General features: G+C 36.8%; 1 protein-coding gene across 1 annotated transcript in view; it reads left to right on the forward strand.

The window, feature by feature from the left end:
* MYO10 (myosin X) overlaps positions 1 to 25,836 on the forward strand; it is a 206,799-nt gene that overhangs the window by 102,120 nt on the left and 78,843 nt on the right. Inside the window, exons 4-17 of the mRNA XM_063451846.1 lie at positions 9,302 to 9,489; positions 12,255 to 12,389; positions 14,871 to 14,995; positions 16,540 to 16,553; positions 16,662 to 16,746; positions 17,555 to 17,658; positions 20,525 to 20,654; positions 20,930 to 21,048; positions 21,928 to 22,074; positions 22,994 to 23,094; positions 23,720 to 23,786; positions 24,154 to 24,246; positions 25,046 to 25,114; positions 25,315 to 25,397. Coding sequence (XP_063307916.1) covers positions 9,302 to 9,489; positions 12,255 to 12,389; positions 14,871 to 14,995; positions 16,540 to 16,553; positions 16,662 to 16,746; positions 17,555 to 17,658; positions 20,525 to 20,654; positions 20,930 to 21,048; positions 21,928 to 22,074; positions 22,994 to 23,094; positions 23,720 to 23,786; positions 24,154 to 24,246; positions 25,046 to 25,114; positions 25,315 to 25,397 — 1,460 coding nt within the window. The remainder of the gene's footprint in view (positions 1 to 9,301; positions 9,490 to 12,254; positions 12,390 to 14,870; positions 14,996 to 16,539; positions 16,554 to 16,661; positions 16,747 to 17,554; positions 17,659 to 20,524; positions 20,655 to 20,929; positions 21,049 to 21,927; positions 22,075 to 22,993; positions 23,095 to 23,719; positions 23,787 to 24,153; positions 24,247 to 25,045; positions 25,115 to 25,314; positions 25,398 to 25,836) is intronic.

The raw sequence follows: 25,836 nt of genomic DNA on the forward strand, positions 1-25,836 counted from the left end.
ATTATAATCAAATGACAGATTTGCTTTAAGGCAAACATAAACATGTTTTCACAGTTATTTCAGAATGTATGTGTTTGGCACATATACAATGTACTTTGTTCTTTAACAGTTTTCTTCTTATCTTCTTATCTGAATTAATTACACCAAATGTTTTATGAAAATGTGGTCCCTGGGATCAGATAGGTGCACCTTATTTGAACTTTCCATTCCACTAAAATACTACATCCAAACAGCCTGCAGGCCAATTTCTAATTAATTGCACTGTGTCTGTTGTCAGTAAATCACTTTTGATCACAGGCGTTGTGCACTGTGGGATCAGTCAAACTCAATTTTGATTAGAAATGTTCCAACCCCTTCCTTTCAGTTAACATTTATTGCTTTTTGATTTGAAATAACCTGCCCAGAGTGATGTACTAAACTCTAAAATCCTTTCATGTAAGTCCTATGGAGAAAAAAGAGGTTACATGCAATTTTATGCATTTTAAAACCCATTGTATATAATTGTTTGATTGAGTACTTAGAAATATGCATCTAAGTTGGATTTAAATATGTTATCCTTAAAGACATCATTAGAAATTGAAACATTAAATTCTATTGTCACTTGTATTATTCCATGCGTGCTTTGAAAGAATATGATTCGGGTTGTTATTTTCACGCATCAAAGGGGTAATTTTAATTTTTACTATCTACAAAAGAGATGTTCATATGTAAGCCAGTGCATGTTTTCTGTGGCCAAAGACTACCTTCAAACCCTTTTTGCTTTGACCATAAGACTGTATGAATCTTACAGATCAATTTCTCATTATAAGAAAGTGTTGATAACACACCTTAATTAAATGGTGCCTTTAGGTGTAAGAAAAGTGTAATTAGCAGAAATATAGCACAGTTGTACTAAATGGTGTCCATGATTTTTTTTCATTTATTGACACAGTCACAGGTGTCTTCAAACATTTTTTGTATTTCATCTGATTCTTTAACATGCAGCCCAGATGTATGTACATTCACCAATAAATGACAACATACCAAGCTTTCTGCGAAACATTTTTTAAATGATTGTAAGCACGTTTGCTTATTTTTCAACTACGGTACTGTTCCAATAGGTTGTATGTATTTGTAAATTAAATGCTTGTTTTGTCTACCTATTGTACAATGCTGCGGAATATGTTGGCGCTATATAAATAATTGTAAATCTTTTAGAGGGCACTCTAAGCATCATAACCACTACAGCGTACAGTCCCCTGGTCCTTTGTCTAATTTGTGTAAACAGAATTACTACCCAATATTTAAAATTCCGTTAAAGTCTTCTCAAGCATGACTGTGATTAGTTGTGGAATGCAAACGTATATGTATATGCAGCTCTTGACCTTAAGCTAGGTATCGGGTACCAATGTCTTACCACCTGAATGGTTGCATTCATCCAGATGTTTATCCTGCTGTTCTAAAAATAGGTTGCTCTGAGTCATTCTGGAACATCTGTTTGGGAGCTGATCTCAACCACAGTAAGCTTATTATTCTATCTTAAGCAGCAAAGTTTATAATGATGACTTGTGAGTTCTTAAAAACAAATAAACAGAAAAACTGGACTTGCATCAATAGCAGTCAGCAACTCACACACAGTCCAAGACAGCAGGAGGAATCTAAGGCCTTTCTTGTTGACTTGACAGGTCACAAAACCACTAGGTAAACGTTGGAAACGGTTTCCAGAAATGGTGTGAAAGCTGACCATGTTCAGTCCTTTCTCATTCATCAAAGAAAAGAAAACCTTGTTGCGATTAAAGGACTTTTATAGAATATGGCAATAATAAAATGATGGTGTTGACCAAGACTATGTAGAAAGTTCATATTTTACTTTTCCTTTACTGGGTGATTCTCATTGACTGCAAAATTACTTTATTTCACTTCCCAAAAGTCTAATAGTGCATTTACAAAAATGTAAACCTTGCATTTAAAAAAAAACGTAGACAGAAAGGTCAGATATTGATGTAAAATGTAAAGCCAGAGGAACATAGAGACTGATTTTGTTATTGCAACTAAAGCCTGCAGGTGTCAAATGAAGGCACATATGACATATGACATTGTCAACAACTCATATAAGTCTCTGCCAGTCTATAGTTGTCAGAGAATCACTACACTGTAAGCTCCATAGTTACTACAGCTCATTGTAGTGGTTATGATGCCAAGACTATGTGAGCACTGTCACCTGGTTTGTGTTTTTGAGCAGTTTGAAGAAAAAAACGCATACACAAAAAAAGAAAACCAAGCTCTCTCAGAACCTAAAGTAAACCTTTGCACTACTTCGCATGCCTTGAACGTTGACTACAATTATGAGTCCTGAGGAAGGAAGTACACTTAGCATTATTTGAGTTGCAGCAGAGGAGCCTGGCCATAAATGTTGAAAGAGCCCTGTTTAACAAAATAACATGGGTGGCTGTGATTGACTGAGAGTATCAGCTGGTCACTTTCAGCCTATCGTAGGGCCCATTGCTAGTATGAATTTATTATGCTAAAAGGATGTGTGTAACCTCTGCCTTAGACAAACCTCCAGTAGGAAGACTTTGGATGGCCACATTTTAAACTTCTTGTAAGTATTTTAACATAATGGAGGGAAAGTGTCAGGGCATGCCAGACACTATAACCAATTCAGTAAGGTAAAATGGTTATAGTGCCTACAGTACATTTTAAGTAAGTTGTAACTCAGCAAACACTTTAGTGTGGAAATTAATGCTCCCAATGCCCCAGATTCCTTCCGCACTAGGGAGTATTGGAGCTACAACTAGATATTCATAAAAAAGCAAGGTAATAATCTACAAATATTCAAGCTAGAAACAAATGTTTGTCAATACAGCTTTTCCTAGTATTTTGTAAATTGGTCACCCTAAACCTACTCACCTTAGTTCTCTGCCTATATGTGATACCCGACACATCCCGCCTGTTTTAGTTTTGGTTAGACAGATGTGATTTGTAAATGAATACTTGCTGTTCCCCATCATCTGTGTGTCTCTACAAATGCCATTGCAAGTGACATGATATGGTTCACAAAACCAGCCACCCAAATAGGGGCACTTTGACTGAAGTTGATGCTGAGATCCTTGTATATATGTGTGCATGAATTCTTGGAAACTGCAGAGCACATTAACATCTTTTTTACACAATTCTGTATTGGGAAAGACAAGGCAAACAGTGCAATGGTGTCAGAATGTGACCTTAGTCGTACAGTATAATTTAAGGAGAAAATTGGATGAAGTCCAGTACAAATTAGTAAGAGACAGGAAGAATTACTGATTCCATTTACCACATGCCCTAAAACTCAGTTTAGGAGCTAAAACAAGGGTATTAATTATCTTGTCTCTTGTTTATGATGGATCAGCATTTACATTCCAGAAGTACAGCCTGTTCACTTTCCTGACTTGTGTTTTGTGTGCGTCCTAACAGACAAGAATGAATAGATCCAGCTGCTGTATTAAGCTGTTTACTACCCTATCCATTACAATGAAAACTGCATTTTCTCTTAAACCAGTAAAGTTTTGTATCTGGATGTCCTTAGCAAAATTGCTGATGAGTGTTTATTATTTTTATAAGTTAGCAAGAAGTCTACACACTTCAAGCAGGGGCATAACGAGGGGGAATTCAGTTAAATCCATTGAAAAACCATGGACTTCAACATACCTGTAGGTTTCCATGAAAGCTGTCAGTGTGCAGCTGAGCTTACCTTCCAATGGTCACCCACGCATGCAGAGCTCAGGTGGTTAATCTGCCTGCACATATATAGAACCGGTCTGTATGTGCAGTCTTTTTTTATGTTACTGAAGAGGACTTTGAGTTTACGATCTTGCTTAAAATGGAATTTGAGAGTACTGTCTAGACTGGAAAAGGTGAGCTTGAGGTCTGATTATCAGTAGGATACATAGAAATTCATCTAGAGGAGTTTGGGGAGCAAACGTGTGGTGTAATCACAGTCCCATCTGGACTCACCTAGATGTGATCATTTTATTTAATCTTCTTTCATTTTTTGTCCAATTTTCACCTATGTTTTGTCCTTAAACCATTTTAATTGACGTGTTCACGAGTTAACCAAGAGTAAATAAAAAAAATCCATCATATCTCACCGTCCACCTAAAGGAACATGTTGTAAAACGAACCCATGGAAGAAAAACAAGTGGCGGGTTCTAGCTTTATTCTATGTGAGAAGGAAAGTAGTATTTTAGTTGAAATGTAATTACTGCAACGTGGGCTAACAGGAAACAGATTTCTGGATCTGTTTTTCCATTCAAGAGTTGCTCCTTAGGAAAATACAATTTATCTGAAATTCAAAACAGTGGCCTAGAACATGAAGGATAGCATTACGGCTTGTGCTGTTTACTCTCTTTATACTCAAAGGGATGGAACTAGGAAATATATGCATCATGTGAATATAATAACAAGTCAGAAACATAATAAGCACTAAAGAGCCATACAATGTGTTGGTAAATTAAGTATTATGTGAGGTAACAATAGTGTAGTATAGAGCAGCTTATAGTGAAGGAGTTTGAGCAGAGGGTCTTTCTCCTTCACTCCCTCCCCCCACTTATATGCAGTTTGTCAAATGGTTCAGGCTCAGGTAACTTATGGAAGGCACAAGGCAAACTTATATTTGGGCACTCTACCTGCCGTCAACAGCATGTGACGATGTAAATAAAGTTTGCTGTAAAATAAACTAGTTCAAACTTTATTGTTAAACACATCACAAAACACATTTCACCTAGTCAACATCATCAATTAAATAATTAAAGTGATGTGCTCAGTAACAGAAATGTTAACCTGTATTTCGTGGTCTATTTATTTCACATATGTCCTTGCTACAGCTTTCTGTGTCATGTAGATCTCAAAGACAGGGAGAGTAATACATTGCTATCCCCTTAAATCAAGAATTATTACACAGTGTAACTGGGTGAGTACTGCTGCTGTGGTATAAAACAGATCTGGTATCTGGCAGAATTCTAAGGATCTTTATGAAATACATGAAATGGATGAATACACATTTATTTACATGTATTTGCTAGTGTACTGAATCATATGTGCTATCAGATGCTATATTGTTATCCACCTATTTATTTACAGAGATATGATGGGATCACTGTCACATCAATGGCACACTGGCTATAAATATAAAAGCCTGCTACAACGAAAAATAGTTATTATGATCCTCTATTATTTGCATTTGCCAAATTAAGAGATGAATTATACACAGCAGGGACCAGATTATTTTGTGGAATTTGTCCCCTCTGGATTGTGTGGCCTTTGGTAAGTGCTTATTTGCACGAGGTTAGTCTTCTCTGACTGCTCTTGGAAATGTAGAGATTAAATCGTATTTTATATAAAGATTATAGCTTATGTCTCTATAGCTCTAAAGTAGAGTTACAAAACAACAACTGTGCCAGTCAGTGGGCTTCTGTTTGCTATCCCAGAATGCAATGAGCGCAAACGTTCTTGGTACTTTACGGAGCTGTATACAGTGCACATGCAGGAGGTTTTTGTTCAAATAATATAAGTAGAAACATATAAATATCTGTATTTAATATTTTATGAACTTTCATATCTTCGTAAGTTAATATCAACTTGTTCTTCACAAATGTATGGAATACAAGGTCCCCCTCAGTTGATTACATTGTAGATACTTTCTGCTTTTTGTTGAAGTTCGTATCTGTGTCTCCCACAATTTCTTGAGCTTGTTGAGATCACTATACTACTTATTGAACTAGAATATCTGCTATAAACTATAGTATTAAACAATATACAGATTGCATTTTAAAAATCATTGGGCCATATTTATCAGCCCAAAGCCAAGGCGATTATAGCTTTAAATGCTAAACACTCCATTCTATGGTTTCCATGAGTGATTGATCATTATTTAGCACTATGCCCCAGAATAGCACCTGTTTTTATTAAGGCCCAGCATATCATTTGATGGGTTTTACAATAGTTCTATTTTATGCCAATGCAAATGGTCTGCATCCATCTGTAAATTTATTTTTAATGATACTATATCTTTTCTAAATGCCCAGTCTTATGTTATACCTTTCCCACCAAAATCATATTTCCTCCAATCTTTCTCTTCTTTCCACACTCCATTTTTAGAAATCACAGTTCCCCTTTCACTCAGTTCTCCTTCATGTTAAAGGAGCGGGCAACTGTCTCTATTAACACGTAAGAATTCATAGCATTATTGGCAGCAAATTGGCCCTCCTTCCTAGTAAAACCTTACATTTTCAGGTTTTATAGCCAACCAATAGGGGGCACATTTCCAATGTAAAGTGCCCTATTTGGCATTGTAGAGAAGGTGCCACCTCTCAGTTTGCTATAAAACCTGAAAATTAAAGGTTTTATTGACCTTGAATCCTTCCTCCGATGTCACTGGGGCCACACACGATCAAATCACAGGCTTCTCATAGAAAAGCAAGTACTTGTGTGCACTCGAAGCTGGCGAGGGGAGGGAAGGTTTTTTTAAAGAATGGGAGGCGGAAGGAAGCACAGAATGGGAGGTAGGGTGGGAGGGCAGATCTGTCTTTCCCCTTGAAGGAGCTCTGCCTGCACGGTGAAGATTTTACTGTGTGTCGGCAGCATGCAGTGTACGCTGACAACAGATGTTCTGGGCTGCCAATTTTTCATGTGCTGGAGGTGCAACTTCATTAGAATCACTACATATACTGATTCCTACCACAAGACTATTTCAAATCACTGAAGTAGTTATGGTGATTGGAGTAACGCTTTAAACTATAAGAAAAAACGTTTTTACACAGCAAATACACTTACAGACATACAATGGACATTAGTGTGTAGTCTAAGTAAAAAGTATGAGTATAAGGCAGTTTTGTATAGTTTGGATTCTGTGTCCACATACATTTTATGTAGTGTAAGATATGTTTCCTCACAAAGGAAGTGTTTTGTAAATGTTTGCAAGTCAGCCATTATAAGCAACCAATTGTGTAATAGGTACTCAGAGAAAGACAACAGCTTAGTAACTTTCCCTATGGGTAGTGCCCACTCTGGAGTGTTTCAAATACGTCTTAACTCTCCTCTGTCTTTACAGAGGAAATATATTAGCATATTAGATTAGTCCACACTGCAGACAGCCTAGAACTGAAGCTAAAGGTATGAGAGACACAGCACCCTCACACAACACTTCTTGATCCTACGACATAAGGAGAGAGATCTACTGTGCACTAATTGAAGACTTTTCACTATGTCTATTTTACGATTTTGACGGATCTCACCAAATGAAATTCTGACACAAGAATAGTTAAAAATAATCACATGGTCTGGGATGAAATTCCAAGTCTGAAGTATGAAGCCATGGAAAATGATGTGTTTGTGGTTTGGTCTGAATAAAAACTGTTTCAGAAATAGAAAGAATGAATATTTGAAGTTCCTATTGAGCATTTGCATCAAAGGAAGTAACTCAATGAACTCAGGCAAAGGGATTGAAGGAAACCAAGCAGAAATGGGAATTATTTAGTCTTCCACAGAGTAGGCAAAAGCACAGTGCCTTCACATAATGATGGCAAATGTTATTTCTTGCGTGTGTTTTGTTCCTCCTACTCTGTGATGATGTTGGCACATTCAGACGTTCAATGACTTTTTATATCTCAGTACAGATGCGAAAATGTCAAGCTGCCAGTCTGACATATGTTTCAGCCCAGTCGATGGTCAGGAAATTCCTTTGATGTGCTTTAAGTAACCAAATGTTATTGTAACAGAGGTTCAGGGCTATGCTTTGGAGCACTGCGAGGACTATTTATAAACATTACTTTCAACTCAGCCTGAATATAAGATCTAGTACTTTTTACGTTTTTTAATTCTCAAGCAATTGACCAAACCTAACTCTCGGTACAGCAGGGATGTCCAACCTTGAACCCTCTACTGACCGTATTCCCCCAAATTCTCCACTGTAGGATGGTAGAGAATAAGGGGCCCTTTGATTAAACACTACTTGAATAGCCATGCTTGTGTGATACCTAACTTTCGCCCTTTGTAATGGGAGTGAATAGTCTGAAATTTAAATGGTGGTTTGCCCATAGGCTGGGAAATGGAGTGTTTGTAGTATAGGTGTTATATTCTATCATAAGGGTTTCGAGTGTGTATGCTACCTTTGAATAGACATTTTATTAAAAATACAATGATCATAGAAATTTAAATCACATATTACTTAAAGGACCGCTATAGGCATCCAGACCACTTCAGCTCAATGAAGTGGTCTGGATGCCAGGTTCCCCTAGTTTTAACCCTGCAGCTGAAAACATAGAAGTTTCAGAGAAACTGCTATGTTTACATTGAGGGTTAATCCAGCCTCTAGTGGCTGTCTCCCTGACAGCCACTAGAAGCCGCTTCCGTGATTCTCAGTGTGAAAATCGCATTGAACTCACGCTGGACGTCTATAGGAAAGCATTAAGAGGGAGCCCGGCGCTGGATTAAACAAGTTTGTTTTCCTGGCACTATAGTGTTCCTTTATAGGTACACTATAGGATCAGGAACATAGACATGTATTCCTGACCCTATAGTGTTAAAACCACCATTTATGGATCCCCCCACCCCCTTACCACCTTAGAAAGGATTAATACTTACCTTTTTATCTGCGCCTTTTTACGATCCGTCTTTTTGGCTGACATAAGAATTGGTGATTTCCCTTAGTAAAGCATTCGATTGTCTGAGATCACCAAGGAGGCGCGGTGGGGGCGAGGCCAAATGCCAGCCAGACCAATCTGCATCTCCTCATAGAGATGCATTGAATCAATGCATCTCTATGAGAAAGGTTAAGCATCTCCATGCAGAGCCTGGAGATGCTGAATGACAGTGCTGCACAGTGTGCAGCGCTGCCCCAGGAAGCACCTCTAGTTTCAATCTGAGGAGTGGCCCCTGGAGGTGGCCCTAGACTGTTATGTAAACACTGCCTTTTCTATGCAGGAACTGACTGTACTCAACAGGACAACTACATTGAGGTGTAGTTGTTTTTGTAGCATTGAAATATATGTGCATGAAGTTCAATTGTGTACAGCTATGTGGCATCTTTACGTATTGTAAGTGTGGTTGTGTGTGCATGTACTTTTCCACCAACCTCCCATTTACTCTGCAACCCTGTTTGTCAAGAAACATTTTATGACCATGTGGAATGTTACTAACATACTGAATCTTGACCCTTCTGGTTACGATCACCGTCTTTCATTCGAAAGATAATGTTTTCCACTGTAGCTGTAGATCTGGCTTCACCAGGCTTCAATGGTCAGGCTTCATTTCAGTTGTAATGATCTATTTGTGTGTTTCCTTTCAGACATATATTGGGTCTATTCTTGCCTCTGTTAACCCTTATAAGCTGATCTCTGGACTCTATGACCACAACGCAGTGGAGCTCTACAGTAGGCATCACATGGGAGAAATACCACCTCATATCTTTGCTGTGGCCAACGAGTGTTACCGCTGCCTGTGGAAGCGTCATGACAACCAGTGTGTTCTCATAAGGTAATTAGTTGCTATACTAATAATAAGTAAGTTAAAATATGTCACTGAAATCATTGAGTTTATGAAATAGTTGAGACAGCCCTAATGCAACATTCACTGAAGAAAATTAATATTTTTTTTACTAATTTATCTGAAAATGTATTTTACCCCAGTTTTATGCTCCTGGATCATTAGCCATGCAGAACTTCTCTGGTATTTAGCAAGGGGCATTCTGTGATCATGGTGGAATGCCAGTGGATCAGATATACTAAGTATGCCATAGCAATGTGGAACAAACATAACAGGTATAGTGTGGCAAGAAAGATCAAGTATACCCAGTGTATCATGGCAAGTATGAACAATTATACAATATACAACAGAAAATATACAAAATATATTAATGACAACATCAAATATAAAACACTGTAACAATACATAAATTATAAAACAAAGCTGTGTGATGTAAACGTCAACGCAGAATCTAAGTGTTGGAACACAGATATAATATTATGCCTGTCTAGTGAGATATACAATAAAATCACTGAATGCTTACTTTTATATCTTCACAAACTTATAGATGTCAAATGGAGTATCATAAGCTCCAGTGAATAGTAAAGTAGTTGGTATTTACAATCTTTAATCACTTAAAACATATAAGAACACATACACCATTATAAGTAGCGTAGAAAGGCACAAAAAGGCACAAAAAGAGGTCCTAAAGACCCGACCAGGCAAAATATCGCCTCCTACAGTCAATTCCACAGTTGACTCCAGGTACGGAATTTTGGCGTCTGGAGGAAGACCTCTATCCCAGCTGGTGTGAAATCGTTTGAGCTGGTGTAAAGTTATAAGGAGAGTTCCGACCAGTTTCATGTATACAAATTTTGTCAAGGAGAGCTCAGTTCCTATTTGTATAGTGTCGCCTATAAAATACCCCTCCAATCAGTCCTAATGCACTATCAGACAGTGTGACCTGCTCAGTGACCCAACCACCAAAAATACGGGATCTATGTCGGTGAACTGAAAAGATTGCGCATGTGCACGGAGGTTGCAAAGATACCTGCTAATGTCTGGCAATACAGACTAGAAGGTAGGGAAGGTGTGCATATAGTAAGAAGTTATTGGAAAGTCAAGATCTGTTAAAATGTTTACATTATAAAGCCTGCAGGGACAGTAGACAACTACATTATGCTGTAGTGATTCTGGTGACTATAATGTCCCTTTAAGTTGAAGATGGTACAAACTACAATAATAATACAATTTGCACTAAGGCAAATTAACTATAATGATGGCCGTCAATATACTCCATGCCTGTTGGGATATAGGCCTTCCTCCTGATGCCAGGGATCCAGAGCCGATTGTGGAAACAACTATTGGAGGTGATATCTTTCCGGTTCAGGTCTTCGGGACCTATTTTTGACCCTTTTTACACTACTTTTAGTGGTGTGTGTGTTTGTAAGTGTATAGTATCTTTACCTCTATTTATGTATTTTATGGTTTTACACTGTGTTTGTGTCTTATATGTTTAAAGTGATTAAAGTTTGTGAAGACCAACTACTCTACTGTTCACTGGAGCTTATGGTACTCCATTTGACAACTAGTGATTTTATTGTATGTCTCACTAGATGGGCATCATATTTTACTAGTGTTTAAACACTTACCCTGGATTATATTGTTTTAGATTCTGCACTCACTTTTACACCACAGCAAGTAGGATTGAATATACCGTTTTTACCATGGCAAGAGGAATTAGACATCACTGGTGTACCATGGCACATATGTACTTGTTATAGATGGGATCAGATACAGTATATTTGATATACCACAGCAAGTAGTAAGAGATGTACCTGGAGTACCAGGAATACTGCAGCAAACAGGATCTCATGCACCAGGTTACCATGGAAAGACATATCAAGTATGTCAGCCGTTCCAAAACAAAATACTTTTAAGGGTTCTTGTGGGATAGCATGAGCAGTCACATTAATGCTACTTAAATGAGAACATGTTGCATAATGATTCTAAGGCCAGTTTGTACACCTTAAATTCTCATGAATGAATTACATGATACGTTTGGTTACATTAATGCGAGAGAATGCACATTTCATAATAAAAAGCATATAACACACTCTGCCGAAAGAGGTGTAGGTAACCTGTTGCCTAAAGAGGCATGGCATAGACTGGATTTTTTTTCTTGGCGGATTCGTATTATATTTGCATTTGATGAAACAATCCCATTTTCATTTAAGGATTTATAAGCTGTTTTACAAAAACATCAAAGCAAAAAAGAAATGAAAATCTGCCTGTTTCAATTTACATTATTATCAGCATTGTGTTTGACAAATCAGAGATAGGCTTGTCCTGAGATAACACTACACTGACAGTTTGATATGATATCCCACTATGAAACGTAATCCTGGAATTAAATGCAAATCTAATCTTCTGGATTACGTTTTATTCCTTAGCTGGAAAGTCCAAACCCCTGATATTACAAGCCGTTAGTGCCCCCTAGTGGTCATTAATGCCTTACAGCAAGGAACAGTAATGGCTAACGATGGCTATGTAAAAAAAAATTGCAACTACCTTCAAGAATAAAAGCAGTTGAATTCCTTGGGATATTAATGTGCTCATCATGGATTAAACAGTATTGATAAATTAAGCACATTTTTAGTATTTTCCATGGGAAAGTTTAAACACGCTGTATTGAAGTAGATATCAATATTATACATTTGACATATTATTGTGTGTATTTATTTAGTATCTGTTTTTGTTCTCATTTTTAATCTAAGTGGCGAAAGTGGAGCAGGAAAGACAGAAAGCACAAAACTCATCTTAAAGTTCCTATCTGCAATGAGCCAACATTCCCTCGAAATATCTTCGAAGGAAAGAACAGCGAGTGTGGAACAAGCCATATTGGAGAGCAGGTAGGTTACAGCCTAGAACAGGATTAGGCAACCCTTCAGCCTTCCAGATGTTGTAGACGACATCTCTCCTGATGCTTTGCTGGCATTTTGACTGTAAGAGCATTATGGGAGATGTAGTCTACAAGATCTGGAGTGCCAATGGTTACCTAATTCCTGGCCGTGGATAATAATCATAAATTGCATTATGGTCTTTATTACTGCAAGGTGAGCTTTAATTGAATAAACTGCACACATAGTGTATGACACAAATATTATTGCTAGGTACTTTATTTCTTTTACAACTAGCCTTGAAATTGTCAGAAATCACCAGTCACGTTTTATTTAATATTAAAACTGCAGCAACCAGCAAGGAAACCAAATAAACCTTTCTGCTGATTTCTTTGCTACGGAGCTGTTAAAAGTAAAACTGAATGGTTGGATCAGGCACAGTTCTTATTTCTTTCTACTTTTTTTTCATTTTGTAGTTTATATTTTTATTGTGCAACTGGGCTGATAATGCAACACAATGCATGATAGACAGAGAAGGTTTCAAGTAGCTACCCACGGGGAAAGGTAAATAAAAGACTAAAACCAAGAGTAAGCTTAGTCAGGCCTGAAATAAAGCTAAAGGTCTGCATAAAGGAGAATGTTTCACACAGCTCAGTCACTCACCCCTGTTGATGCCAACCAAATATGGTCAAAATTGATATTGCTGATGTGAAAGTGAAACTTCTACCTTAGCAATAGGCTAGCAGAGTTCCTTGCTGTGGGTCCCACATGGATCCCCCTATTTTGATCGAAATTCTCAACTGAGGACAGAACCTGCAGCTCACTAGCACATTAATTACTATAACATGCTGTGGTAATGGTGCTTAGACTGGCCCCTTTAATAACTAGTTTCTAATGGAGATGCCATAATGCTCCTTTCCCCACATCTTATAACAGTACCCTTATAATAAACAGTATGGTACACGCCACTTTGTGGACTACATTTCCTATGATGAACAAACAGTCAACCCAAATCTAGCCAAGCATAATGGAAATTGAAATCCTTGAAGAAAGGTAACAATAGCCCTAACCATAAAGAAAATGAAACATTAGCCTTGACCCATTCACACCCTGTTAGGATGTCAACATGAATGGTAAGAATTTTTAATTATGTAACTAAATTCAACACTAATAAGCCATTTAACAGATTGACCAATAAAGAATTGTGGAGAATGGTGACAAAAATGGTAATTTAGAACTGCATTGGAATTTTGCTATTTTTGTCTTAAACGTATTGTTGTCAATACTTCAAGTTTAGCAAATAAACGTTTACAATGGATTTGATAAACATAGAGATTTTATTGTTAAATTAGGTACCTGGTGCAATTTTGTACAATTCTTTTTTTTTTTTTTTTTTTAATTCTTTTTATAGAAACTACTACATGATCTTGTCACACATATTTCAAAATCGGATTAGCATGTTACTAAACTAAAACTTTTGTTGCAAAATGGGTTTTCCTAGCATAATACAATGAATGCTAGGTCATTTTTTTTAAAGTTAAGTATAGTGTGGCTGTAAAAGTATGTTTTACATGTTATTAATTGCTTGTTGACATTGTGCACAGACAAATGTGTTTCTGAATGGTGACATATGTTTCATAAGCTTTCCTTAAAGTTCAGAAACCTAATAACATTTACTTCCACTCGAGTTCTCAATAAAATTAATTCTGTACACATAAACACAGACTTACTGCACACATACACATTAGGGTTACCATATCCACCATGTTTTCTTATTCACATGTCATTATTACATATTGATGGGCGGCACAAATACATTTGTAAAGGATGGAAAGCAAGTCATTAATGACTCAAGTAATAATTAAGGAATCTTGCAGCATATCAACCCTATATACTACATGGGAGCACTTTTCAATTTCTGCTGTTTAACACAAAATGTGATATGGATCCATGGAGGATTTGGAAACCCTGATACAAACAGACACAGTTAGAGGTCTATTCTATAAATGCCATATTGTGGTGATTTGAGAATGCACATTTTTTTTTTATTTTGGTTAATACAATATTTAGTTAGTTCATTAGAATCCATTAATTACAAATCTGTCAGATCAGGTTATTCAGACAGGAGTCCCTTCCATCAATGGAACACTCCAGGCACCATAACAACTTAATCTCAATAAAGTTGGTATTGTGCATGATTGTCCTTGGTGCTGTCTTACCTTATGAGGTTTATGAACGATGACATATACTTGTTATGGTGACCGAAGTGTTCTGTTAATGCCCTTGTGCATGCTCCAGACAACGCTAAAAGATAAAGCAGCCTTATCAACAATTCAAGTTTCTTAATAAGATGGGAATGGGAATGAGAATAAGTCACAAGATACTGAGTCTGCAATAATATGAACAGCAAGTATTAACGTTGTTTATTTTAGAAAGTTTTTGCTTGTATTTGCAAAATCTGTGTTAAATGTAATTTTCATTTTATTTTTACAGCCCAATTATGGAAGCCTTTGGGAATGCAAAAACTGTTTACAATAATAACTCAAGTCGATTTGGGAAGTTTATCCAGCTGAATATATGTCAAAAAGGACATATTCAGGGAGGGCGGATTGTAGACTGTATCCTTTTTCCTCTCAAACTCAGCATTTTTGCATAGTGATTTAAAATGAAATACTTTTATTTATGTTATCATGAAGTAAGGTAGATACTACAGTGACACACACGCGGTCACAAACTTAAACTTTCCATTCTACCTTCGGTAAATTAAATTTCAGGGTTGGTTAGCAGATATTTACCTGTGATTAGTGTGGCAATAACACTGCATGTTTCCTAGAAGAAAAACTGGAAGGACGATATAGATCCTACCAAATAATTTCACTAAGATTGTAAAGATTTAAAAACATTTCTGTCTTAAAAGAAAAATATAGTGTCAGGAACACAAACAGATATTCATGAAATAATAGTTCTAAAACTGCTGTTTAGGTGTCAAGCTCTCTTTCCCCCTGTTAAAAATATAATTTTACTAACGTTATTTTCAGTGCTCTGGCGGTTTTGTCACGGCTTGCCCCAAATCTCTGCCAATCCATTGCTATTGCGCATGTGTGAGAAAATGCCACACTGCGCCACTCAGCATCTCCTCATAGAGATGCATTGAATAAATGCATCTCTACTGGAAGCATTCAGTGCCTCTATGCAGAGCGCTATGTAGAGACGCTGAACATCAGTACTGCACACTGTGCAGCACTGACCCAGGTAGCACCTCAAGTAGCCTTCTGAGTGACTTCCACTGGAGGTGTCCCTAGGCAATAATGTTAATACTTCTTTGCACAGCCAGACTGTAGGCACCAGAACAACTTGTTAAGGTGACTATAGAATCCCTTTAAAATATTGTGATGATTGGTGAGTTAGACCCGCAGTGTGATCTTTAAAAGACAGTTATAGGCAACCAGACCATTTCATCTCAAGTAAGTGGTCTAATTGCAGTGCCCTGTCACTTTGATTCTTACAATGTTTACATTGCAGGGCTAAACATTCCTCTAACTGAGAGCTCCTAGAATAGATGCTCAGCTAGCTTTTAGAGTCCAAAAGCTAGCTGATCATTATGGGAAATGTAGTACAGAAACAATTTATGGTATCATGGTTAGCCATCACTGCCGTAGAAGGGGCTCCAACTCCTACAAATGAATCAGGCTTGGTTCTGTGACATTCAATGTGTATGAGAAGCATTAAATTGGAAGAGAGTGGCACTTAAATTGGAGGAGTGCATTAGCATCTCGTTTCCAATGAGAAGCATTTGATTGTTTGAGAAAATGAAGAGGAGCCAGCCTCAGCAAGTCAGCCTCAGCATGACGATATGGGAGTCAGCGTTATGGTAGTCAGCGTTCTTAGTTAGGACTCAGTCTCACCGCTGGAAACAAAGTATGTAAAACTTGTTTTGGCCCAAAAATCGAATTAGGGATGAGAACACTAGGAATACATGTTTGTAGTTAGTAGTGCTCATTTTTTTCATTTGGTGGATGTTTTTCTTAGATGCACATTGAAATCAATTTTTTTTCAATTATTTATATTTTCTCTGAGCACTCATGCTATCTTGAATTTCACTTGCCGTGTGTTAATGAATACTGTGTTGTGAATCCTTAACTTCAGTGATTTTCTAATGAAGATTTATTAGAAAAGGTAGGCTAGAGTTTTTTCCTGCATGGAGGCATCTTTTTCCTGTTTTTTTCTTTTTTATTTGGGACATTTGAGACGGGATATGACTTGGTATTGTATATATTCTTATAGAATCGTGTAGTACGACAGAATCCTGAGGAGAGAAATTACCACATATTCTATGCACTGCTGGAGGGTGCTGTGAAGGAGGAAAGAGGTAAATAAACCATTGCACCTTCTAATCAGACACTTACATGTTGGCAACGCAGGACACAGTGACTATTGTTAGCATGAAAACTCACTTTTGGATTAATACCTAGGATGTCAGTTATGGAAGGATTTTTGAATGTAGGAAATTTCCATTTTTTGTAATAAGTCCAGTTCCAATTATGCTTATTAGGAAAATTACATAAACCTATGAACTGAAGTGTTTTCTTTTGTGATATAATTCACTTAGTTAATGCATCAACTGCAGAAGCTGTTAAAACTTCACGTTTGGAAGTCCAGTTTACGTGCGCAATAATTATTTTATTAAGAACTACGTGATCGGTTTGATGGCTTTGAGTACCATTAAGAAGAAAATTATTATTTAAAATTATATTTTTTATAAAATAATGAAATGAAAATAAATTCTGCTGAAATTTGGCAAATATGTTAAAGGTGCCTTGAGCTTGTACTTAAATGAGCTGTATATTTATTAATTCACATATTAATATCTACATATATATCAATGTGCAGTAAGCAATACCCCTAGAAAAGATCTCAGTCTGTTTATTCTCTCAAGATACTAGGATGTGGAGAAGATTGACATTTTAACTGTGTACACTAGTTTGCCCCCAAGGAGACCTCAACTTTAAAGACTTGCACGGTTCTGCTGAAAAATATCCCTACTAGATCCTCTCTGACTAATATGTAACAGTGATTTGTAAAGGGATACATCACACACACACATATATATATATATATATATATTTTTTTTTTTCCTTTTTTCCTTTTTAAATCTCTCTTTTTAATGTCTTTCACAGAGGCATTTTATTTATTGCAAGCAGAGAAGTACCACTACTTGAATCAGTCTGGATGTATTAAAGATGAGACTATGAGTGACAAGGAGACATTTCAGGAAATTAAAGTAAGATACTTGTGTTATTAATACCATATATATATATATGTAAGGAATAATTGACGACAGGCCGTTGAATTATTAGAAAAATAATGCACACCCGAGGTGGTAATGCGGTCACGACGCGAAGCGGAGTTCTGTCACTCACTGTGGTATTTGTGATGAGGCTGCAAAGTCATTGCAAGAATTAGGACCGCTTACTGCATGCGTTACTCAATGCCTGCATCAAAGTTGGGGTGATCACTGTCTATGTGAGTACCAGCTATTGAAATCACTGGTAAAAAGGAAATCTCTTGCACCTTCACTTTTCCTACTTGAGAAACAGACAGGATAACAGGGGGGAGACATGTCTCCCTGCTTTATTTATATTGAATTACCTGCTTTATTTATATTGAATTACCAGAGAATGATATTTCAAGTGATGCATCATCCTCATTGGTGAAGTGGGAAGTATCCTCCTGCCTCAAATGTTACATCACTTGTTTGATTATATTACACACAGAGCTTGCACTGGGTATTCACCCAATGCCGCTAACTATTGTTCTAGTACTACACCATTAATTCTCTGCTTGCATTACAATGATATACCATTATGGTTGTAAAAATACATGAGCTTACCAGCCTAAGGTAGGTCTTCTGGAATAAATTGTGCATCTGTCACACTGGTTAAAGGACAACATACAAAGAGCAGAGGAGTGTGATTGGATGGCTGAATAAAGGTATCGCTGTTTAGGAGGTTTTCTACTTCTGTGGCTGGAGCCCCTTTTAGCAAAAAGTGAAAGAAATACAATTACACAGAGTAGCTAGTAAAAGCTAAATCTCAATACCATGTTACATCGTAAAATTGTGTTTAAAGGTAAATAGGACAAATCAAAAATATGAGTATTATTGACATTAACAATTATAGTCAAACATGAATGAAAGAATAACATATATTTTTTTGTGAATTAATTCAAATTGTCTTTTCTAGACACTGTAGCAGTTCCGCGAGATTCTGTCGGCCTGGCCGCACAGAAACACAGTGGTCACGCCGACAGAAATAATAAATAATTACCTTGCTCACGGCAAACCGGTTTTGATAAGGATATAGCCTTTGCCCACATTAAAGATGGCACATATGTGCGTGCGATGTCTCGTCATAGACGTGCACGCACGTTTTGGGGTCAGAGGCCACATACAGCCAATTACAGCTTCAAGAGGGTTATTTAAAACCCAAATTGCCTTTTGATCAGTGCCCTGTCGTGGTTTCCATTTGATGGTTATCCAAGAGTGTGTTCCTGATCGTGTTTTTCTGTTTTTTGACTTTGGCTCCATTTTGACTTCCCTGATTTCTGGTATCCTTGACTTTTGGCTTATCCTAACCGTTGTGTCTCATTCTGTGTCCCTGACCTCGGCTAGTATATTGACTATTCTCGGATACGTTAAGTCGGATACGTTAAGGTACGGTTAGACGTTATCCTTAGTGATAGGTTTGATGCTATTTCTGCGTGCTGGATCAACAGTAATCCTGACAGACACTACTTCCAGTTTATCCCTTCTATATATGAACTTCAATTGGTCCGTGTTTAATAATTTGCCTGTTTTAATCTTCTTCAAAATGTACATACTTAAATACATGTTTTACTTTAGAAAATATGTTCGTGTGACATATACAGTAGTTGTAGAGGTTTAGCAGACTTTGTGCAGACAGTGGGAGGACACGTTTTTTGAGATTACACATTTAAACTGTCATCTCTTTGATGTTCCTGTTCTCTTGTTTATTCATTCAGATCCCTGTAAATGTCATTCTATTAATGACGGTTATTTTAGATGTATCTCTTCAAAGAGAACACATAAAAGAAACTCACACAAGGATAAGTACAAACCCCCAGTTAAATTACAGCAAGCTTATTTCTATATTAATGTGTCTGTTGAATCAGCAACCGGAAACCATAATTTTGTTGAATTCGGAAAGCAAAAATGCTTAAACAGTGCTTTCAACTGTTTTGCAATAATGTTTCTTAAGTTGTTTATATTAAGATTGTGTAGCATTTAAGCACTGTACGTTCTGTGCATGCTAAATGCGCTACCTCGGAATGTGAACTATTTGGGAAGTCATTTGGGAACAACAGCAAAAAAGATAAAAAAAAAAAACAGAAGTTGCAAAGTAGGCCATGTAAGAAATGCCTGATGTGGTCAAATTATGAAATCTATGCATGATCAGACGAGATACGGTATTTTTTAAATCTATAAAAAACGTGATATATTTCAGTTGATATTGCTGAACCAGTGCAACTAGATTGAGCTATTGTGTTGTTGTATTACCTGATTGTAGCTGATGAAATATTGTTCTATTTGTAGTAACGCAATGTAATTGTGCATATATCTTACTGGCAAAATGATTTAAATGTTCTATTAAGATTTTAACTCAAACGATAGGTTCTGAAAATGAATCAAATAAATATATTTGCTAAAAAAAAGTAATTCCCCTGGTGCTAGCTGGCTCTGGTGCCACCCCCTTAGTGACACAAATTGAAGGTCTCTCTGGTGCACGTCGCCTAGCCCCTCTCTTGTTGTATTGCTACTGTGGGATTTACACTCACACTTAATCATTTAAATGTCATCCAAAGTTGAATGGAATTGATGGCCTGAACGTATCAACTAACATATTTAGGCCATGAGCACCGGGCGGGGACCCCTGGTTTGTGTCTAACAATTCAAACACAAGTTGACACAGAACCGGGGGAGGCACAGATAGCCTGGTAGCACCATAACCACTTAAATGGACTTTAATGATTAAGTCTCCATTTAAATCAGTTTATAGTGTTATTGTTTAAGTTTCTCTCAGACATTTTTTCAATGTGCATTTATATTACAACTCTCCTTCTTCTTGTAGAATGCTATGAAGGTCATGAAGTTTACCAGTGAGGATGTGCGAGAAATCTTTCGGTTGCTTGCAGGAATTTTGCACCTGGGAAACATTGAATTCATTACTGCTGGTGGAGCACAGGTTTCCTCCAAAACAGGTGAAGGCCTTCCACATGAGCATGAACATTCTATTTGTTAAGTTGGATTTAGATTATAATTAATTTAAATTACTCATAATTTAAAAGTTTTGAAACTGCAGATATCAAGGAAATCTTTGGAACAAGCCATATATCTATTACAATAAGTTATCAGACAAATTAGTTGTCAGGAGGGGTAGTCTCACAGCCTAAATATGATTATATATAAGTTGAAATTACCCTTTAATAAAATATACAGTCTATTTATTTCTGGTAACCTGTTGTTTTCATATTAGCTCTGGGAAGAGCTGCAGAGTTGCTTGGGCTGGACTCAGAGCAACTGACAGAAACATTAACTCACAGGTCAATGATCCTCAGGGGAGAAGAGATCTCTACACCACTCAGCATTGAGCAGGTATGGACTTAATCATAATGGTAGTATCTCAATAGGACATGTTTAATACTTATGCAATCATCATTTGGGAACCACAAGTGGCAGAAGAAATGTGCTTGTTCAAATGTTTAATTAGAAATGGAAGACGTATGTACAGAAAATGCCATAATGATCTTCAATCAAATTACTATTAACTTCAGCCTATTGCACTTAGTGCTGCAATGTAAAACATTACAGTTCCAGAGAACTGCAGTGTTTACATTGCAGCTCTAAGTCTGCCCTCTGTAGCTGTCTATCAGACAGCCAGTAGAGGGCTTCCAGAATCCAAACCAATCTTTGGTCACTTATCTGAAGCTGGACGTCCTCACGGACCTCCAGCATCAGATTTTCCCCACAGGAAAGCATTAAATAATGTTTTCCTACGGGGAGGTCTAATGCGTGCGGCCATTGCCGTGCATGCGCATTAGATCTCCCCCGCCAGCTGTTGTCAGCAGGGGAGGAGCATGGGCAAAGTCTGACCCAGCGCCGAGGGACATCGGTGCTGGATACAGGTAAGAAGCTGAAGGGGTTTTAACCCCTTCATCTACATGGGATGAGGGACTGGATAGAGGGGGCACTTCAGGATCCTGCAGTGCCAGGAAAACGAGTTTGTTTTCCTGGCACTGGAGAGTCCATTTAAATGTAGAAATGTATGCTATAATTTTGTAATAACTTATTTATACAATTTTAAGATTAAATACTTGCTTGTCTGTGTGCTACATTGTGCTTAAGGTAACTCTTTTCATTAAAGCAAGATGTTCCTGATGAGGGGGACCTCTCCACATTGAGATGACAAGCCAAGTGAAAGATAGACTTTATTATTTGTATCCAATCTTGTATGCTTTCTCTGAATCCAAACAGGCAGTGGACAGCAGAGATTCGGTAGCTATGGCACTTTATTCACAATGCTTTGCCTGGGTAATAAAGAAGATCAATAGTCGGATAAGAGGAAAAGATGACTTCAAATCCATTGGAATTTTGGACATCTTTGGTTTTGAAAACTTTGAGGTAATAGGCCTGGGGCATATGTTGACTAAGCTGGTAGTGAGTGCAATGATGGTGAGAAGGTGATAGCGGAAAGCCTGTCAGTTGAGACTGAAAGGATAACAGAGTGCATGGAATATGTTGGGGCTCACTTGGAATTGGAGGTCGCGATGTTGGTATTCGGTATATAGTATTAAAGTATTTAACAAAACACATTCTGGAGAACACAATGGGACATCAGTACAATCTTATGGGAATTATTACATAATGTATAGTACATTATATGCATACATTATTATACATTATTATAACAGAAGGGTCAGCCAAACATACAACCCACCCACCATATGTGTCAAGTCTTGTGCACATTGGCCAGCATTGAGAAAGCAGAGAACTCATGTAAAGGAGTTTTTTATGGTTTATCCTGTATTATGTACTTGAATTTATATAATGAATTTAAAAAAAAAGATAGTATCCAACATATATCATTCTAGCTTTATTGTTAACAAACAAAAAGGAGGATTGCTGTTTTTTAAATAGTAAGATCCGGTTAGTGTGTTAACATTTGATATAAATATTTATATATTCGTACATTTACTCTTCAGTTCATACTGTCATTTTACATTCATTACAAATGTGTTTGACAAACCTAATGTAGAGTGTGTGTCCTAAATGTCTGATTATTGGGATATTTGCACTTTTTATATGTCATTTCAATTCCCATTTAATTACTTCTTAATGATGAGGTATTGCTGCAAATATTGAAATTGTGGGTGTTTTTAATTTCCATTAAATGAAAGTATGTCCCAACATCATAAACCCTAGGCTGATTTTTGGCTTATGTCATTTTGGTTCTTTGAAAATACTACCCAGTATGTAAATGAATGCATGCTAATTACAATTATGATCAACTGTATATGGATTTGTTCCTATGCCGTTGCAGATCAATCGCTTTGAACAGTTCAACATCAACTATGCAAATGAAAAGCTGCAAGAATATTTTAACAAGCACATCTTCTCGTTGGAGCAGCTCGAGTACAGCAGGTAAAGATGAGTGCTGTGTACGATAAAAATGAATCAAAGCAGAGTGCAGTTATCTTCTCTTCTGTTCGCGTAATGTTTCACTACACAGATGGATGCCTCAAATTAGCACTGTTTGTTCTCAAGTATCATAACAGGTTTTTCATGTATATTTTTTGCAGATGGTAAATAACACATTTTTATAACACATGGTCGCTCAGGTATACTCTATACAGAGTTGTTAACTCCAATTTTTTTTTTATTTTTTTTACAACCCTATCCAAATTTGAGATATTCAGATAGATTGTTACTTGAAATACTTCAGATGCCCAGGAGAAATGCTAAACCAGGATGGTGGTGATTGACCAGCATTCCATTTTCATTAATTCTCGACTGTCAGTCTGTCTAAGCTATTCAGCCTAGTGCAGTTTTCTGGACAATGGTCAGAATACTACAATGCTACCACTATTATTGTGTATTGTACAGACTCTAGAGGTAATCGATAATCAATAGACCACTGGTGTCTTCCGCATAAACCCTTTAATGTTCCCACACACCACTGTATCCACGGCTTTTCTAACACGCCATGGCAAGTGCTGTACAAAATGATGAACTGTCATTTTCTGAAATCCATATTTCTTTTTCGTAGAGAAGGGCTTCTCTGGGAAGACATTAATTGGATCGATAATGGAGAATGCTTGGATTTAATAGAAAAGGTAAGCATTGGCAGTGTGTTCTGAAATACAGTTTACAGTTACATTATTATTAATTTAAAGATTGCGTAAATGATACATAATAGTGAAACCAGCAAATTATTTCATCCTTCTCTTGACTGACCTGTTGTAAATGATTATCTAATGCAGCTCTATACTGAACCATTTTCATAATGCAGTATATAATTCCTGACTATCATGAAAAATAGACATGTTGGATTTGCAGTCTTCCTAAAGAAGGGGCAGTTCTATGAATCATTATCAGTGTTTAATAAACCAGCTATAGCCAACATAGTTTCTTTGAATAATGGTCTTGATATTTTTTTACAGTTATTGTGTTAACATTTTGTGATTTACTTGTTTTACTCAGAAACTTGGCCTGTTAGCGCTCATCAATGAAGAATGCTACTTTCCTCGAGCCACTGACAGCACCCTACTGGAGAAGTTACATAATCAACATGCTGTATGTGACTTTCATTTCACTTACTTTCATGTGCTTGTTCAGTGTTTCAATTTCTAAATATAATATAGGCGCCTAGATTAACGTTGTGCTTTGAAAATGTTTAAATGCTAGTATTTTTATCCTTACATTCTGGGGTGCCAGGGCACTAGGTACCATAACCTTTTAGAGTTCTGTATGGATTATGCTGCTTAGATGGTTTCTTCAGCGTATTGAGAAAGTATAGGAAAATCTCAGCACATCTGTACTAGAAAAATATGCCACTGCAGAAGCAATGATATCTGGGGATTTGTTGTAAACAAGGAGCATTAAGAGATATTGTTTATCTTCCTTTTGTTATGTATTATTTAAAGTGCATTTTAAATGTGTTTTATCTATAATGCATATGTAAAAATAGTATAGTATGTCAACTCTAGAACGAACTCCCTAAAAAAATCATAACATTAAAACAAAGTGTAATTTGATGGCAAAGGTCATACAATTAATTAACAGGCAAGTAGAAACAAACAGTGTTATATAAAAATTACTTTTTTATCATTAGTATATTGCTGCTTACACTTTACTATGTTATGGTTTACTGTCTACAGTGGATCAAACAAAACAAAAAAGTAATATAATGTACAAAGATAGCTTAATTTCTGACCTTTTCTCCTAATTCGACATTGACGTATTGCATCATTGCTTGTGATGTGGAACATTACTCTCTAAGTGGTGTGATAGTAAATGAAACATGCAATACATTGTATTACTAATCTATGTATTGTTTTCCGATCCCTATTTTCATCCTGATGTTCTTTTCCAGAACAATTCTTTCTATGTAAAACCAAGGGTTGCTGTCCACAATTTTGGAGTGAAACACTATGCTGGAGAGGTATGTGTGCAATAATTCTAGAATATGATTTTCTTTCTTTGCATTCACCCCTTACTAACCTTTGGGAGCTAAATACATCTGACTCCTTGTAAGAGCATTATCAATTCCCTGATTACCTCACTGCCAATTTCCACTCTTTCTAAATAACATTTTGGAATGTTAATCCACAGTAAATTATATTGTTTGTTTTCATTAAAAAGGTCCTTTATGATGTGAGAGGCACCTTGGAAAAGAACCGAGATACTTTTAGGGATGACATCCTCAACCTTCTGCGTGAAAGCAGGTAAGGGGATATTTTCCTTTTATTTATTTTTTATTTTTTTAATAAACAGTTTTTATGTATGTAGTCTAATTTAGCTGTATGCACTCTTTAATCTAGTGCTATTATATAAATAAATATATTTATTTTACGTCCAAGATCACTCCGAGATCGCTGCACTGGCACCCACCCAATGTAATTTGTCAAAGCTTTTTAGAACCATTTGGCGCTCGTACCCACAGCCCCAGCACCCACTGAGCTATGTAGACATATCCTTTTGAAGACATCTAGGTTCTCCCGCAGGAGAAGACCAGATGCGTTAAGAGTGCCACTGGACCCAGATATGCTGTCAAAAGATTCTAAAATAGTTTGACAAATTACACTGGTAGGGTTTCAAAGCACATCTGCCACCATAACCACTGCAGCAGGTTGCAGTGATTATGATGCTTAGAGTGTTTTTTGA

The sequence above is a fragment of the Pelobates fuscus genome, chromosome 4 (genome assembly GCF_036172605.1).
Source record: "Pelobates fuscus isolate aPelFus1 chromosome 4, aPelFus1.pri, whole genome shotgun sequence".
Taxonomy (NCBI): domain Eukaryota; kingdom Metazoa; phylum Chordata; class Amphibia; order Anura; family Pelobatidae; genus Pelobates; species Pelobates fuscus.